Source organism: Myotis myotis, unplaced genomic scaffold (genome assembly GCF_014108235.1).
Source record: "Myotis myotis isolate mMyoMyo1 unplaced genomic scaffold, mMyoMyo1.p scaffold_m19_p_5, whole genome shotgun sequence".
Classification (NCBI taxonomy): Eukaryota; Metazoa; Chordata; class Mammalia; order Chiroptera; family Vespertilionidae; genus Myotis; species Myotis myotis.
Window position 1 is genome coordinate 40,854,659 of NW_023416357.1, and position 19,131 is coordinate 40,873,789.

Genomic DNA, 19,131 nt, shown 5'->3' on the forward strand with positions numbered 1-19,131 from the left:
GAAAACAAGACAGGAAATACATACAGTTTTTATTCTGATGGTCCCAGGGTTTCCAGGTTTAGTCACATGGTGCCTTTACTAACATTGAAAAGTCTGGCTTTCATTAGATCATAGGATCAACAAATAACCTTCCAATTGTTTCATTTGTTTTAAGTAAGCTACTAGGTAGGCTTAACGCTCTCCACGGCATGCCCAATGGAACCCTAATTACCGGGCAATAACCCAACGTAGGCACACAAGGTTATCACCTTAGAATCTGAAACCTATTTTTAACCAGAGTAGAAGTGAAGATACAGCTTAATACTACCTTTTCTTCTAAACCTCTCAGGGGTGGAGGAATTTAATTCCTCAAAATCATTCTTATCCTTCAGGATTCTCTCAGATGTTCCCTCCTCAGTAAAACTTTCCCAGAGGCCACAGTCAGAATCAGTAGCCACCTCCCGCCCCTCGGGTCCCAGTTACGCACCCATCAAACCACACACCTCACCAAACCACACACCTCACGGTTGGGCTCATTCAGCTATCTGCCTATTGTCTCCCGCACTGACTTACAAGCCCTTTGAGCCATCTTGATGGTGTAGAGCAGTGGTTGGCAAACCGCAGCTCGCGAGCCACATGAGGCTCTTTGGCCCCGTGGCATGGGCCATGAAGTTTCAATCGCACTGTACGTGCACGCCCGCACGTGGTATTTTGTGGAAGAGCCACACTCAAGGGGCCAGTTTGCCAACCACTGGTGTAGAGACTTGGAGCCCAGGCACCTGAGTGAACTCTTCAGCACTGTTCTGTCTTGGTCATATGTCCTCAGGAGGCCATGGAAAGTTCTGGCCCGGATGCCCCTCTCTGTAGTGGCCATGATCAGATGGGGTTGTTGGAGGGTTGTGTGAAAATAATGGGTGTGACACCAACTCCCTCCTCTCCTGAGTAGGTGTCTGATGAACATTTGCTATGTTTTACCTTCTCTAAGGTCAGGGAACATGACTTATAATCCTTACATTCTCACACTTCAGGAAAAGTCATGTAGAGTGGGTGCTTAACAAATTCTTTAAAGTTGAATTTAATATCCTGTCATTTAAGGAGATGGAGTGTATTTATTTTAGGCACAGCAATAATACGAGATGGAAGCAGAACTGTTTGGTTTCCCCCTAATAGCTGGTAGTGATTGCGTTTCTGAAGTTTATGAAATGTATTTTGAAGTAGTTATTAAAATTCTGACAGAGATTTATTTCTGGTTTGCTTAGTTGAGAAATCCTGAACACAAGTGGAAAAAAGATAAACACTATACAGGAAAAAGAAACTGTATTAACAGGTAGTTCTTATAGGATATCCATTTTTATATATTTATATGTATAAAACTTCTGGAAGAGTTACAAAAAATTGGTAATAGTAACCTTTGGGAAAAGGGTCAAGGGTAGAGGAGAAGGAACGTTTTATTTTCATTTTATACGTTTCTATATGGTTTGAGTTTTTGGCCACGTAGGCATATTTGTTTGTTTAATAAATGTTAATAGGGATATCTGGGGGAATTGAAGGATGGGCCATTTTAATTTTGCTCTTTTGTATATTAAAACCCCTAATACATTTTAAAGTTTTATTTTTAAATGGCTTAAGTACCAAGTGCTAATGAGAAATGAGGGTTTTCTGCCCCTACCAAGTCCCTAAGCGTCTCCATCACAGAAGTCCAGGGTGAGCTCAGCATTGACTACCTCCTGGGATGGGCTGTGTCCTCACACTACTGCTGGGTGGGGGAGAACTAGCACCGAGTTAGGAGCCTTAACGTACTGAAATCATCGCTTCATAAAGCCATGCTCTGGCTTAGTGAATACGAGGCTAAGCGACTGCCTGGAAGAAGGGGGATGACAGGATGTGGAGACCAGTCCGGCAGGAGTATCATCCCTCCCCCACCCGAAAAGCAGGGGAGTTGCCCTCCTTGGACCAAAGCATGGAAGCCAGTACTTTTTAACAACAGATTGGATTTTCATTTTCCCTTTAGCACCACAGAGCTGTTTTCAGCATTGACCCCTGACCCCCACCAGGGTTGGGAATGTGCCCCTTTGAAGTGTCTTAGAAAGAGTAGTGCACCCCTTGTTCTATGCGAGGGTAGAATGAAGCAGCATTTCCCCCTAGCTCCTGTCAATCATTTTCTGTTACCCCCGACTTAGCTAACTCTACGAAGGTGATGCCCAGGGAGAAGGCACCTCAGACATATTGAGGTACTGCTTTCAATCCTAGGTGGTACCACCCACCACACAGGGGCCTGGACAAACTGGGATGTTTTCACAGGAGGCCAGCCAGGGTGTTGGAGGAATCATGACCACACTATACAATGAACTGCTGACCGACTGGAATGTAGTCACCACTCACTTTTCTGTGGTCAAATCGTTAACTTCTCTGTACCTCAGGCTCCCCCCCATCCCCCCTCCAGTGAACTGGGCTTCCATAGTATTAACCTCCAAGGGTCATCATCAGAGTAAATGAGTTCATTCATGTAAGCACTTAGAATTGGTAAGGGTTCAGCAAGTGCTAGTGATCATTGTTTTTGTTGTTGTTCCTGGGGCTGGGGCTCAAGAAAGACTCCCAAGTGCTCAGATTGCAGCAGCCACGGGCCACTCTTAATCTGTGGGAGCTCTCATTCTGATTCGTAGGCATTTTTAAAGACACAGACATTATTATGAACAAGCTTAGCTACTGAGTATTCTTCTGAGAATAAACGGAAGAGCAAACTTGAGCCTCTTATAAATAAGAGCTATTGCATATGCATTTCCCTGGGTGGGTCTGTCTGCTTTTGGAATCCCTTTGCCTTATGCTGATACATTCCTTTGCATTGTCTCCTGGACATGCATTGAGGCCCATGGTATGTGTAGTCTCTTTATTGAAAAGGATGATCTGTGTATGGTCAGCCCCATAGCTCAGAGACGAATATACCGTCCCACCCAGGCGAGGCTGGCCAGCCACCTCTGCAGTATCCGAGCCTAAAGGAAAGCAGCTTTGTTTTGCCTTGTTCTGCAATTGCTCCAACACTGGCCGTTCACTGTAGCTGTCTGAACTTGGCCGTCTGCAAAGCAGCATCCACATGTCATTGATGTGAGGGTCACCAGATTGTCAAGTGCTCTTTTTCTGGGTCTTATATTGATCCATTAATAGTGTGGTAAGCAAATGAATTCAGGACGAATTAAGTGGGCTATTTCCCAAATGAATCCAAAGCAATACATCAGCCAGTGGTTTGTTTGTGTGTGTTTTTAAGCCTACAACTTAGATGCTGCTGAGTATCTTGAATGTGCCTTTGAAAAGGGGCTGTTCAAATGGTGCTTTGGTGAAGCAAGGGAAAAGTTAGAAATAAATGAAAGGTGTGTTCGCAGCTTTTTACTACACATGATCTTAGCCAAAAGGCCGAGAAGCAATATGTTCGCAGCTTTTTAAACACCACATTCAGATATAACTAACTTTCATTGTTAACTATGCCCTTTCCCCTGGACACTGCGCACCCTTTTGGAAACCTCCCTGAAGTAACATTTGCCACATCTAATGTCATTAAATCCTGAGAAGGAACCTGGACAGGGTTTACGGGGCCGGGTCTTTAGAAGAAGCAAGTGAATTAGAAAATTCAAGTGTATATACTCACACTGATGCAACAGGGACATCTACCTAGCTCTTGGTTTTCCATTTGCTTCCTTATGGAAGTGAAGCCAACTGTGATGAGTGGCATCATTTCCAAAGTGCTGACAGCGATTTCCCCTTCTCCTTACACTCCAAGAAAAAGTTTCCTGTTATGCACGGAGCGTGAGACTATTTTCAGATTAAATCTTGTAATCTCTGAACTCACCTTCCCCAGCTTTCTTTCCTCCCTAAGAAAAAGCCAGGGCTTTCAGAAGAGACTAGAGAGAAAGCACCCATGGAATCCTAAAGGGTCCCTAAGGGTCTGACCTTGGCCCAGGTCATGTGCTACAGGCAGAGACTGGAAGCAGACTGGGAATCCACTCTGACCTGGGAGCCCTTGACTCAGTCCCTCATCGTGGCCTTGTCATGGAGGTAAGTCAGGCATTCCGACCAAAGGGGATGTAACTGTGAGTCACATTATAGACTTGTTCTGTGTGGAGACTCCTTATGCCTGCCCACTCTGTACCCATCCCCACAACTGGCGAGAAGGTGACTGTTGTGTTTTTTGCCCTTGCCATTGGTCATGGCAGCCAAAGGTAGCCCACAGAGCTTACCCCCCAACTTGAAAAGGCTGATCAGTGTGTCCTAAAGGATATGTTTTTAGAGGAAACTTTTGCCATGCAAAATGCTGGAATGTATTTTGCTCCTTGTTCATTTGCTGTTACATGTGTCGTTTACTCTCAATCGCTGACTGTTTCTTTGTTTTCTGTGTGTTGCAGGCAGCATAGTCTACCTCGGGATGATGGTGGGGGCGTTCTTCTGGGGAGGACTGGCAGACAAAGTGGGAAGGAAACAGTCTCTTCTGATTTGCATGTCTGTCAACGGAACCTTTGCCTTCCTTTCTTCGTTTGTCCAAGGTTATGGCTTCTTTCTCTTCTGTCGCTTACTTTCCGGATTCGGGTAAGGTTTTCTCCTTCATATTTTATAGTAAAGTGTTTATTCTTCATAATTATACGTGTTCTCTACTCTAGAGGACCTCATTACCAAGAAATCATCCCTTAACACATCTCCTTCCCTATCTTCATGTCAGCGTTATGGACCACAATGCTGGTTCTTAGAAATGCAATTACCAGCATTTACATCCAGAAGAGAAGGGAACATATGTCCATGTTCTCATGGCTGATTCTTTTAGTATTTTACTTCTAGGAAATGGGTATTGTTTTAAATGGAAAGCTGTTTCCATGGCAGAGCACATTCATAAATGTATTTTTCTTCTGAAAATTTAATTCAAGCAAGAAATAGCTCTGGTCCTATATTATGGATAATTAAAAGTTTGAACCATTCAGGCACTCTCTTAAATCCAGGACGAGAGTGTCTCCAGTAAATGTTGTTTTATTGATCTATAATAACAGCATATTTAACTAGGTAGGAAGCCTGCTTCCTGAGATGGAATAGGTTTTTTTGTTTTTTTTTTAAGTTCTTGACTTTCTGTTGAACTAACAGAAGTTGTGCTGTTAGCCAAGTGCAATGGCATAGTACAGCCAATGGTGTAGTCATTTTCGTTAAAGAACTTGAAGCACTTGCTACTACTAAGCCAGTCCAAGCTTAGGAACCCAGAAGCTCAATTAGGAGAGTCCAAGGAACTCTGCTTGAATAAGGAAAAAAAAATAGTAGAAATAAAAAATTTCTGATTTGTGCTTGAGCACTTTATTTTCATTAGAGACATTCTTTCTAAAGTGCATAGCATAAGATGAATCTATAGGAATCATAAAAAATAAAATAAATAAATGGAGAAAGGGAAGGAGACAGTGCTTGGTTATGAATTTGAGCAGCATATCAGTTGTGGTTGTTGATGGTAAATGTACCCACAGAGCAAAACATAGTTTTGCCAGAAGAGAAGGTCAGAGAACTACAACATGCTTTTTTATTAATTACATAGAGTAGTACTTTAAAATCAGAGCTAAGATTAGCAGGAATATAAAGCATCAGAGAGAAAGTGCATAAGTGGGTTACTTCAAGAGCACAAAGATTTCCCCATGCAGACTAATGGGTCACTTTTATAGCTCATTCAAAATAATTTTAAATTTTTATATGATTTTCTTCTACAAGATTTGTATACATACTGAGATTGGTGTATTGTCCACAAATTTTTATAAACTTCTTTTTTAATCTTCTTACAGCCCCTCACATGCTACATTCTGCACACAATGGGCACTTTGCAAATATGAGACTAAATTGCACAAATTTCAGGAAATTTCATCAGAGTCAATACATTTCAGTAAACCATTTGAGTAAACCTAGAGCAGTGGTCCTCAACCTTCTGGCCAAGTGCAGTGGCATAGTACAGCCAATGGTGTAGTCATTTTCGTTAAAGAGCTTGAAGCACTTGTTACTACTAAGCCAGTCCTTTAAATACAGTTCCTCATGTTGTGACCCAACCATAAAATTATTTTCGTTGCTACTTCATAACTGTAATGTTGCTACTGTTATGAATCGTAATGTAAATATCTGATATGCAGGATGGTCTTAGGCGACCCATGTGAAAGGGTCGTTCGACCGCCAAAGAGGTCGCGACCCACAGGTTGAAATCACTGACCTAGAGGGTTAGAAAGTTTGGGAAAGTATAAAAATATTTTCTCCTTGGAAAATAAATGATCAGAATCAATAATTTGCTTTGAAATGGTGGCGGAAAGGAGCTTTTCCTCAGTCTTTGATGTTCAAAGCTCTGTGTGAGACTGGCTTGCATACACCGCTGACGTGGGAAGGTAATTTGGCTCATGGATTCAAGGGCTGCAGCATTCCTAATTCTGAGCAACTTGAGACACCTGAGGAAGAACAGGTGTTATTTGCGGCTCTCTGTTAAAGGACCTTCTCAAAGTCCATGGGATAAGACAGTCTTGCCCCCAGGAAAGGCCACGTTTCCCTCTGCTTTCTACCTACGTAATAGCAATAGCCTGTCTGGAGAACGCTAATAGCCTAAGTTCTGAATTTTCCAGTCCTTTCCATTTGCAGTCTTATCCAGGAAATTCCAACCATATCCACAGACTCAAAAGTACCTGACGGTGGCCAAATTATTATGGCAATAGTAATTGCCAGTCTGATGTGATATGATCAGCCCAGTTGACTGCAGAGAAGAGGGCCATTATGGTGGCTGCAAAATACTCAAAATGAATGGACTGTCCAGAAGCTAATTCAAGGGCAGTACAGAGCAGAGACTACTTGGGTATATTCATGACATCATCTTCTCTGTTGCAGATAAATCATCCTTCTGCTAGCAGGATGACCTCTAAGTAACGTAATTTACCTGGCAAAGCACAGACAGTGTATTGATAACTCAGCAAGCTCTCTAAGTTGTGATGCCAGAGGCAAGTGCACTGTGCCTTTGCGAAGTTGGCACAGGACTTGGAGTCCAGAGGCCAAGTCCATCTACCCTGCCCTTTACTGTGGGCCTCGGGAAAGCCACTTGGGTTCTCCAGGCTGATTCATCTTTTGGAAAGCTAGTATGAGGACCAAGTGAGATAATGTGTTAAAAGTACACGGTAGAGGAGGAAGTGTGGGATAATGTTTAGGAACAGTCCCCTATGGTTTGGCACTTACTGTCCTTTGTTCTTCATCCCAGTCCTGCCTGTGCTCACTGCCTCTGGATGACAGCAGAGGGAGAGTAAAAAAAGAGGCCTCTTTCTGGCTTTGAAATTTCAAGTCTTGCCCATGAGGGAAATAGAAAGGAGGAACCATAGGCAAAAGACTTGGGAGAAACCAGGGCAAGTAAAGTGGCGCCTCCCTGCTCCCCAGAATAGATGGAGATCCGCTCGCCTGGGGGCAGGGCTGAGAGGGGCCGCCACCTGAGCTTACTCACCTGGCCCACGTGACAAAACTCCCACAGTTCTGTGAGATCCAGCAATTAAGGGGACCTGGGAAATGAAGTTAAAGAAAATGAAGAAAGATAGTGATCTTTCTTAGCTGAGTTTATGGGTCATGTTACCAACATGTAACATGTAAAGTCGATGACAGAGGATTTTTTCATAAGTTTTTATTTATGTATAGTTGGCATACAATATTATATTGGTTATACACAGTGTGGCAAAAGTAAGTTTACAGTTGTTTGTATGGAAAATAATACAGTAATTAATAAAAATGCAAGAATAAACTCCATATTACATGTATTTCAACTGTAAACCTATTTTTGCCCCACCTGTATTTCAGGTGTACAGTATAGTGACTCAACATTTTTATACCTTACATTGTGATCACCACGCTAATTTTAAGTGACTTGAGTTACTAGTAATCATCTGTTACCACACACATTTATCATAATATTATTGACTGAATTTCCCTTTCCCGTTTCACCCTCCCCCCCCAACTTCTCCCTTCTGGTAGCCATCCCTTTGGTCTCTATTTCTATGAGTCTGTTTTTGTTTTGTTTTATTTGTTCATTTGTTTTGTTTTATTGTTAGATTCCATATATAAGTGAAACCATATAGTATTTGTCTTTCTCTGCCATACTTATTTCACTTAGCATAATACCCTGTAGATCATCCATGTTGTCACAAGTGGCAAGATTTTCTTCTTTTTTAATGCTGCATAATATTCCACTGTGTGTACACACACACACACACACACACACACACACACACACAATATCTTCTTTATCAGTTCACCTGTCAATGGACACCTAGGTTTTCCTCAGTAGCTCTAGAGTTCATCTGGATACTCTATCTCTAAATTGCTGGGTGGTCTCAGCCAAGTCTCTTTTTTTCTCTAATTCCACTCCAGTTCACCTCAAAAACCACTTCAGCACCTGCTCTACCCCTGAAACCATGCTGGGTCTTTCATGGATGTAGGTGAGCCCAGGCCCCGAGAAAGACCCGGGGAGTTCTTTTTGTGTTCTTGGTAGCACTTATTGATGCCTTAAAATATTTGCTTTTTATGTGTTTATTTTCCTCTTCCCCCAGCATGTGAATTCCAAGAGGATAGGGATTGACAAGACAAGTGTGTCTGCTCTTTAACTGCTTAGTTGCCCAACGTGGGCGTGGTTACTATAAAGGGTGGAGTCAAAGCAGCAGACTGCACAGACCTATATGGAGGGTGCACCCAGAAGTGAAATAGATAGGAAGTGAAATAGATACTAATTCTTACTTCATCTGTATAAGCAGAAGAGTTCTAGTCAAGTGAACAAAAGTTTAACTTGTATAATAAAAACAGAGAGTTCAATTACAAGACTTGAGCCAGTTTATAGATGAAGAACCCCTTGGATGAAAGATCCCGGGTCCCCTCGAGGAAAGATCCTGGTATATTACTGAAAATTTATACTGTTAATCTTTCAGCCTTCCTCAAGATACCTACAGCCTTTTACCAGGTAATTGTGCATGAGGGAAAAGAAAATAATCAGACTTTTCAGGACTTATTACGGGGCACTGCTTCTGAACTGACACTCCAGGAGACCTAAATTGTTACTGTGGCCTGGCCAGTGTGACTCAGTGGTTGAGCATTGACCTATGAACCAGGAGGTCACAGCTCAATTCCCAGTCAGGGCATATGCCCAGGTTCCAGGCTCAATCCCCAGTGTGGGGTGTGCAGGAGGCAGCCGATCAATGATTCTTTCTCATCGTTGATGTTTCTATCTCTCTCTCCCTTTCCCTTCCTCTCTGAAATAATAAAAGTACATTTTTTAAAAGTCAGGGTAAGGATTTATGGAAGACAGATAATCATTGGAGTTTTAGCTCAGGTTCATCTCAAAGTGGGTTCAGCGGGTCCCTGAATCCATCCTGTGGTTATTTCCCAGGTCCCATTCTATCACAACTGAAAGAATCTTCACATTGGTACAGCACCTGCCTACTGGTTCCATACACTGGGAATCTCAGAGGAGGAGGAGAATTTCTGGGTCACAGTCTATTCCAGGGGTGGGCAAACTTTTTGACTCGAGGGCCACAATGGGTTCTTAAACTGGACCGGAGGGCCGGAACAAAAGCATGGATGGAGTGTTTGTGTGAATTAATATAAATTCAAAGTAAACATCATTACATAAAAGGGTACGGTCTTTTTTTTTTTTTTTAGTTTTATTCATTTCAAACGGGCCGGATCCAGCCCGCGGGCCGTAGTTTGCCCACGGCTGGTTCTAACCATCCAGTAATGGAACCAGGAATCCCCCAGCTAGGACTTAAGTTGCAGTTAAGTTCTTTTGAACTAGCTACTCTGTGGGTCCTAAAATCCAAGGTTAAGATGCCTTCATGTTGATTTTATTGAAAACACTGTAGGTTGTTCTATCTTATTTTATTGTTGAAACATTTGCAGCACTAGGTTATATTCCTGTTTCTGCATATAAGGAGACGGGATGGAGCTCTGGTTTTAGCCTGATGACTATCAGGGCTTATGGTTTCATTGCCTCTAACTGTGCTTTCTGCTTAATTTACCACACCAAGTCATGAATATATCTTCTTAGTAACATAAATATGTCCAGCTGCTATATTCTGTGTGACTTTCAATATTTATTCAGTGCCAAGAATAAATTTCCTGCCAGGGACAACAGTGTTTTTGCGGGAATGAGGAATAAGGCATCACCAATTATTCAGCTGTCTCTCACTTTCCTAAGTGAATCTCACTCCAGGGAGCAGACACTTCCTTCTCCTCTTTTGTTACAGAAAATTAGAAAGATGGAAAATGGAATTGACACCATTGATTCATTTTCATTTGCCCAGGATTAAATTATTTGCTTCCAGTCACTGTTAATTATGGGGATGATAATGCTTCAGATGCTGGGCGATGTCCAGGTTGGGAGCTGCTCACTGAGGGCCTGGAGCTGCTGAGCATGAAGGTCAGGAGAAAAATATAATAACAACAGGAAGTGAGATGCAATTCCAATGTGTCTGTCTATCATAAGTGAATGGATAGTCACTTCTCCCTCTGCATACAGAGCCTCACAAATGCATACTTCATAGCTCTTGGCAATGTCCATCCACTAGCTAGCTATATTGTTACAATAACCAGAACGCCTTTGTTTTGTAGAAATGATCACCATTAACTGGAATTCTTCAAAGTGTTCTATATCTAGCATCTCATTTATGTCCACAAAATTTTTAAATAATTAGGAATGCAAAAATATTATGCCTTTTTAAAAATATATAATTTTATTGATTTCAGAAAAGAAAGAAGAGGGAGAGAGAGATTGAAACATCAATGATAAGAATCATTGATCTGCTGCCTCCTGCACACCCCCTACTGGGTACCAAGCCTGCAACCCAGGCATGGACTCTTGACCACAATCGAAACTGGGACCCTTCAGTCCCCAGGCCAACGCTCTATTCACTGAGCCAAACCAGCCATGCATGCCTTTTTTTAAATTAGAAAATTGAGGCACAGATAGATTGACTTCCAAATGTTCGGTAGACCCCCACCCAGGTCTTCTGCATCTTAGTCTAATTCTAAGCTATAAGATTTTCCTTCAAAAGTAGTCTTTCTTCTCCTAACCGGTTTGGCTCAGTGGCTAGAGCGTCAGCCTGCGGACTCAAGGGTCCCGGGTTCGATTCTGGTCAAGGGCATGTACCTTGGTTGCGGGCATATCCCCAGTGGGGAGTGTGCAGGAGGCAGCTGATCGATGTTTCTCTCTCACTGATGTTTCTAACTCTCTATCCCTCTCCCTTCCTCCCTGTAAAAAATCAATAAAATATATTTTTTTAAAAAGTAGTCTTTCTTTTAAGATATGTTTTACTTCCTTATCATATTGGAAAAATACAAACCCATTAAAAAATTTTCAAAACTTACATAGTACTCACCCTGTGAGAAATGCTGTGTTAAGCACTTTATAAATATTGCCTCATTTAAACCTAATGGTGACCCTAGGAGAAAGGGACTATTTATTCTACCAACGTTATAGATGAGAAAATTGAGGCACAGAGAAGTTAAATAGCTGTCCAAGGTAAGTGGTTTCATCGTAGCCAGTCAGTCTGGTTCCAGAGCTCATGTTCATAACCACCAGACTGTGCTATCTCAGATTCAATGAGCAATGTCTCTGATTTCATAGGACACAATGCTCAATATATGATAGGCACTAAATAAATGTTTTTGAACTGACCAGTTCAGGAAGATTTCTGATTTAGAGAATCAAAATGGAAAGAACTCCCCCAATATGGAAGAAGAGGCAACAGACTAAACTAGCTTTAATCTAAAAATAATCATAAACCCAAATTGTAAACAGAGAGTCAGTGTTTTCTTATGCCTGTGTTGTCTGACAGGCCACATGTAGCAGCCAAGTACTTGAAATGTGGCCAAATTAAGATATACCGTAATTGCAAAATGCATAGCACTAAATTTCAGAAACTTAGCACATATAAAAGAACACAAAATATTTCATTAATTAATAATTTTATATTGATCACATGTCAAAATGATAATATTTGGATATATTGGGTTAAATGAATATATGTAAAAAATTAACCTCATCTGATTTCTGCTGTATTTTAATATCTTTTCTAGAAAATTAAAAAAATATATGTGGTTCATGTGGTATTCCTATTGGAAAACATTGTCTTAGACAATGACTTTTATGAGAATTTCCAACATAAAGTTGATCTTTTGGACACACTTTATTTCCTGTACACCCTTTCGTAACGGTGCTGCTGGTCTGAAGAGAGAAGTAACAGAGCAAAAGTTCTTTTAGACGCACAACCTGTAATTGTGAAAAATTAGCTATATGCGCTCTTTAGAATTGGCCCTGTGAGCTCCTGAGAGCAAGAACTTGTGATCTTCAAGCCTGTACTCCCAGCGCCTGGTGATGTGCCTGGCTGAGTACGGCTGGGTTAGGGGGTGGACGGGGAGATGATGGATGGATGGGTAAATGGTGGATGGGCAGGAGGGTGAGTAGAGGAAGGAATGAGTAGATATGTACAGGCTGGAAAAGTCTGCATATTTTTATCATCATTTCTTACAGTTCATCATAATGATCATCTCTATTCATGACACTATTTAGGTGCTGTAGGAATGAATGCATTCTTCCAGCTCTCTCAATAGGTAGATTAATTTTTTTCCAGGCAGCATTAGAATTCTGATCTATGACCATACCTATTCCCCCAGTGGTACCAGGTCTGCTGCTATCAACACATAGACTTCTGTAAGTTTGGGGGCTTAGGGCACCAATCTGATAGCAAATTGAAGCTACGTTTTCTTAGAAACACAATTGTGTCAATTTAATTATTCTTTTACATCTCAATCTTTTTAAAGTAATCACTTTCTACCAATTATTCTATTCATAGTTTATATAATATTGAACAACAGCAACTGCCCATATTAAAGACTATTATTCTGTAAACGGTGGCTTTGGAGATTGGAGGACAAAAGCTATCCAAACCACCCATCAGTTTAGCACTGCCACTGGGCCTAGGAGATCCCCACTCTTGATGTGCTGAGTGGTTTAGTTACTATTTAGTGTTCTCCTGTTACTATCTTGATTACTCACAATAGCCATATGACTTCTAGTCAATATAGCAAGCTCATTTTCTGTGCAAACCCAGCTCATTCAGAGCCCGTTAGATCTCTGTTCTTTCATCTAAGCCTCTGAACAACCTCCTCTGTGATAGCCTATTTGCTTTCATGAAGAAGTCGCTGAAAAGCCCATCCTTGGGGCTGCTGCTTTTAAATGTTATTTCTGTGTCCAATTTAAAACATAATTAATTGCTTCTGAATTGCTCTGCAACTTGCCTGTGTCTTCTTTCCTCTTTTGTTGATTCTGAGTAAGGATTAAAAGGGCGTTTTTCATGCAAATTATCTGTAACTGTGATTTCTGCATAGGCAACATCATTCACTATTCTTCTTATAAACCCATACTACTGTCTAGAGAGCCCTTGGTGGATTTTGCCCTCTGTGTTTCACCTGTATGAACCTGTGACTTTACAACAGTTATTCTTCCTTATTCATGTTCTCCCTTAATGCCCGTTTCCCAATGGAAATGGGAAGTGGAAGATTGAGGTAAGGGACTGTTTTGAAATCACGTGGTGAAATAAGTTAGAATGAAATTATTCTGTTACAGGCTCACTGGAGAATGAAAGCAGAGCAGAATTACTCAGTAGAATCCCTCCTCGGGACAGAAAGTCATCAGACATCCCATAATTTCTCCCCTAAGATGTCACACTTCAAGCCATTTTAAGTACAATTATTTTGATCTGCAACCTCACTCTTCCATTGCAGAAGCCCGAATTCCCACCCATCTCAATAGCCAGCATAAGTCAGTGTGATGAGGGGCAGGGACAAACAGTCCATCCCTAAGCTGCCACCTGAGCCGGAGGTGTGGCTGTGAAGTGTACAGGCCTTAGGACCACCAGGCTCCCAGTTTTTCCTCATGATTTGTGGAAACAGTGATATTGGTCGTTCTCCTTCCTCTTGCTGTGATAAACTGATTGAACTTACGTGCCTCATTCTCCCGACAGAGGAGAAATCCTGTCTGTAAAGCTGATACACCCTTTGCCTTACACAGTATCCCACTCATGAATTTGTCTTAAATTACTGAGGAAAATCTATGTTTCATGATATTCACCAGATGCCTAGTGTTGAGTCAAATACAGAACGTTTGAGGAACTTGTGTGTGTCTATGTGCATGCTCATATGTAGAATGGGGTGGGAGAGGTCTCCCAACTCATTCTAGGAATGTTTTGCTTTTGTTTATTGATTTCAGATAGGAAGGGAGAGGGAGAGAGAGAGAAAGAACATCAATGATGAGAGCGAATCATCGATTGGCTGCCTTCTGCATGCCCCACACTGGGGATCGAACATGTGCCCTGACTGGGACTTGAACCGTGGTTCATAGTAGATGCTCAACCACTGAACCACACCAGCTGGGCAGGAATATGTTTTAATACAGTTTTATTTAGTTTCTTTATATTCCTATAATTAAAGTTGTACAAACCTAAAATTAATATTATTAGGGTATAATCCCAATTCTGAAATGCCAGATATCAATGTTCTATTTCATTGTGTCAATTCAACTATTTGGAATCCACCTATGTAGAATGTGGATTTTCATTATTCCTCTGTGCCTCCTATTGCCAAGAATAATTGAGATTTGACCCTTTTGACAGCTAATGAAATAGACTTAATATCCAATTCTGAGAAAATTCCTTCATAAGCACCCTGATCTAATTGCTTCATCATTGTAAACATAAATTATGTAAACGACACATAAGCATTCTGATGGGGAATGGAATAGTAATAGTTAACATCATAGCACACTGTAATGTTTTTCTCGCCTAAAGGATATCACAGTAAGAAAAGGAGCAATGTTTTCCCCAAGAAATGTGAATGCTTGGGTTGTTTTATAGGTCTCTGAATCTGAAGGACTTTGCAAAGGATTTACATAGATTCCCTCCCTCATTTTCAGACTCATTCATCCACTGATATTGGAGTTCCTTGCTGTCTGTCTTACAAACATAATCTCTTGAAAAAATAATCTCTTGAAAAAAGAGGCATTGAATCAAAACCAGCTGGATTGCTCATATGCCCTTATAAGTTGGTAATCTCTTTTATGCAACATGATTTGTTTAAAACTAATAGGTGAGTCTACAGCCTTCCACTTGCCGTCTTAATCACCCTGGAGTACATTGATCTCAGTTCAGCATGGCCTGGCATATCCTGACATGCAATTGTGCCTTCACGAAGTGTGAGTTACTGCTCTTACATATGAACTGTCCAGAATCCTGATGAAACATTAATTAGGATGTGGAAAGTCATAAAAACTGGGACTCTTTTTAAACATTGAGAAGTGAGGCCACAGAAGTGGGACCTTATGGTGCAGAGAAACGAATGCATCACATCGAGTGGAAAAAAAAATAGTGTCAAATGATTCAAAATGCAGACATTTTATTTCCCATTAAAATTGTGTGTTGTCATGAAACCATTTTAAATCTGTTCAAGATTTTGTTGAATGTTTCAATTCAACTAGCTGTCCATGGTTTGAGGTCCTCAGCAAGCCGACAGAGGACTGTGTGCCTGACGTGGTGAGGCACCGAGCCAGCTCTGACAACTGCCACTCACACTTGTTTCTTGTTGGGGGTCTGGTTGATGGACTGGGAACTGTCTGGCTACCCTGGTGTGATGTCACTAAATTGTGCTGCATCTGAAGTCATGTGGAATCATATTTCTAGAAATTTTAGTACAACTGCCACATTCATAGCCCAAGGAAACACATATAGATGCTTTCAGCTAGTGATTTTTAAACTCTTTGAACAGCAACTCTCATTAAGAAACACACTGGGACCCTAGCTAGTGTTTCTCAGTGGATAGAGCACTGGCCCCCACACCAAAGGGTCCCGAGTTCAATTTCTGGTCAAGGGCATATACCTGGGTTGCCATTCGCACCTTGCCCCTGGTTGGGTTGCATGCGGGAAGCAACCAACCAATGTGTCTCTCTCATGTCAATGTTTCTCTCCCTCCTTCCCTCCTACTCTCTCTCTGAAAAAGCAGTGGAATAAAATAGACACAAGTGAGGATTAAAAAAACACCAAAAAAAGAAACACATTGGGACTCATTATACATTTTCATGTGTATACATACACATGAAACATTATAAATATGTCTGTAATGGAGACAAAAGTTTCATGAAATGATACTTATCCTAATTCTTGAGTGTACTCAAATATCTTTATTTAATTTTTTAAAAAGTTGCTTACAGATACTACATTAATTTTGTAGCCCACAGATTGAAAAATATTGGCCTAAGTGGTCTGCCCATACCCAGCAGTACCCAACTCCCACATCACTGTAAGCAGGGCACATTCATGAAATGGTGCCATATTTTGACCTACCCATTGAGGTGGAATGACATTACAAATCCTGCAGTCTCCTACAGATGTGGTCTTTCTCCACATTGCATTTGCTAAGCTCACTGCCAATACTTGTTGATCATACCAAAGGCTCCAAAGAAATCAGTTATTGCCAAATGGAAAAACACATATTTTACTTCTCACCATCAAATTTGCATGAAATGTCAATACCAATTTACCTTACAAAAATCTGAATGAATTTTTAAAATTATATCACTAGGTTTTGTCTCTATGACTTGCATACATTGTTCACATCTTTAAAAAATATTTAAGAATTCATATATTGTTTGGAATGATAGAAAGTAATGTTTTCTCATAAAACCTTGCTTTCTGAGAAAATGGTTATTAAAATTTGGGGGTCAAGACCTATTTGAAATTCCGAGAGATCAATGGCTTCTCTCCCTGGAATGAACAAAATTTCTATTCAGTAAACCCACATTAGAGAACCCTTACCCTGAGAAGTCATCGATCATATCTTCTCTCCAGAACTCAGTCAGCATCTCTGGTAATTACCCTGACTGGAAAGAAGCTTCATACCTCATTCTGTTGGTATCTAAACCATTAGCTCCTTAGCTGATTCTCTCAGGGCCCCTTGCACATGCATTCATTCAGCAACGAATCTGTTGGATTGGACCAGAATCATTCTAGGAAACAACCCTGTTTGTCAACACATCAGTCTGGTTGGGAGCAGCTGCTGTAGGGTAGCAGTGAGTTGGTATAGTTGGAGACAGCCTCCCAGAAGAGTTTGAATCTGTTTCCAAAGTCATCACGTCATGGGTGGGACATATCATTCTCATATTCTCTCTCTCTCTCTCTCTCTCTCTCTCTCTCTCTCTCTCTCTCTCTCTCGTTTTTGGCTTAAACAACAGACATTGATTTTCTCACAGTTCTGAAGGCTGGACGCTGAGATCAGAGTGCCAGCATTGTTGGCTCTGGAGAACTCTCTTTTCCTGGATTGCGGGCAGCTGCCATCTCCCTGAGTGCTCACATGACCTCTTCTTTGTGTGTTCTCCCCGAAAAAGCTCATCATACTATCTCTTTTTAATGCATTTATTAAAATATTCACTAGATTGTACCAAATATTGTAATTTTTGACAAATATGTAGAACATTCAAATATGTAGAACATTGGAATCTTAAACTGAGATCTGTAAGCCACGAGTAGGACACCACTGCCACCTTTTGGTAACCTGGCTTAATTGCAGGTTCAAGGCATTAGAGGAGCGGTTCTCAACCTGTGGATCGCGACCCCTTTGGGGGTCGAAGGACCCTTTCACAGGGGTCGCCTAAGACCACGGGAAAACACATATATAATTACATATTGTTTTTGTGATTAATCACTATGCTTTAATTATGTTCAATTTGTAACAATGAAATTGGGGGTCACCACAACATGAGGAACTGTATTAAAGGGTCGTGGCATTAGGACGGTTGAGAACCATTGCATTAGAGCGATAACAAAACTATATTACGTAGAAGTTATAATATTAAAGTTATAAAGTGATAGAAAGTATACATTCTCTGATATGCTGGGATAGAGAGCATGTGTTGTGAGAGCTTGCTTTGGTTCTGCCCTTTGTAGCTCACATGACGGCTCGGCCCTGACTTCCCATATTCTCTGTATCTCTTGGCAGGATTGGAGGAGCCATTCCCATCGTGTTCTCCTACTTTGCGGAAGTGCTGGCCCGAGAGAAGCGGGGCGAGCATCTGAGCTGGCTCTGCATGTTCTGGATGATCGGCGGCATCTACGCCTCTGCCATGGCCTGGGCCATCATCCCGCACTACGGTAAGAGGCTGGCCTCGCACAGCCGGTGGTCACCTTGTTTTAAATCGGCCTCCATTCCCATTCCTTTTCTCTCTTCTCCCTGCTGGTTTGAGAACAGCACTGTCTTCATCATGTTTCTCCCTGTTGCAATGTCTAAGCTTTTCCCCCATACAGAGATCTGTACAAGGTAAGACTGTGCCAATGGGTGTCTAGGGATATGATTGCATTTTGCTATGTGCTATCAACTCTGGGGTCCCTGCTCATATGGATGGGAGAGGATGCACAGAGCATACTCAGCATATAAGGCAACATGAGGTTTGGGGACTGTCATATACACCAGGCACACACAAGTGCCTTTATTGATCCCCTCTGGGCCCAGTCCAAAGCTCAGCCCCCATCAGCCCCACCCCTTCTGGCAGCTCAGACCTGGGATGGCAGCAGGGAGGATCCCGTCTTGTCGTGGGCTGTCAGTTTGCAGAGCCTAAGAGGTAACTACTGTCCTTGCTCTGCAGGTACCCTCCTCAGTTCCTCCTCAGTGCTTACTGCTCCTGCCCCCTCAGCAGACTTAACGGTTTCATGCTTCTGAGCAGAACTTTCCTGCTCATAGGCCACAAGCTCCCAAACAGCGCAATTCAGAGAGAAGTTAGCATTATCCAGGAACCAAATTCAATATATAAGGAAAGGGATGGGGAGATGTTCTGGGTGTGTGTGTGTGTGTGTGTGTGTGTGTGTGTGTACACAAACAGGCTCAAGTTTGCAAAATATGAATACTGTATAAATTATAACCACATGTGACTCAAAAACTCATTCTTTGTTCTGTCTAAAATCTAATCCATCTGAAATTAGATTTCAAAAATCCACTCTTTTACTCATTTTCTATTTTCCTGCCTTTTTTTTTTTTTAGAACAGAGAAATTTTTCATTATAGAGCGTAGTTCTGTTAGGAAACAACCTTAAGTGAATCCAAGTTC

General features: G+C 41.5%; 1 protein-coding gene across 1 annotated transcript in view; it reads left to right on the forward strand.

Annotated features, from left to right (window-relative positions):
* The window catches only part of SV2C (synaptic vesicle glycoprotein 2C), a 146,873-nt gene that overhangs the window by 62,898 nt on the left and 64,844 nt on the right, over nucleotides 1-19,131 (forward strand). The window contains exons 3-4 of the mRNA XM_036310440.1: nucleotides 4,374-4,554; nucleotides 18,031-18,182. Coding sequence (XP_036166333.1) covers nucleotides 4,374-4,554; nucleotides 18,031-18,182 — 333 coding nt within the window. The remainder of the gene's footprint in view (nucleotides 1-4,373; nucleotides 4,555-18,030; nucleotides 18,183-19,131) is intronic.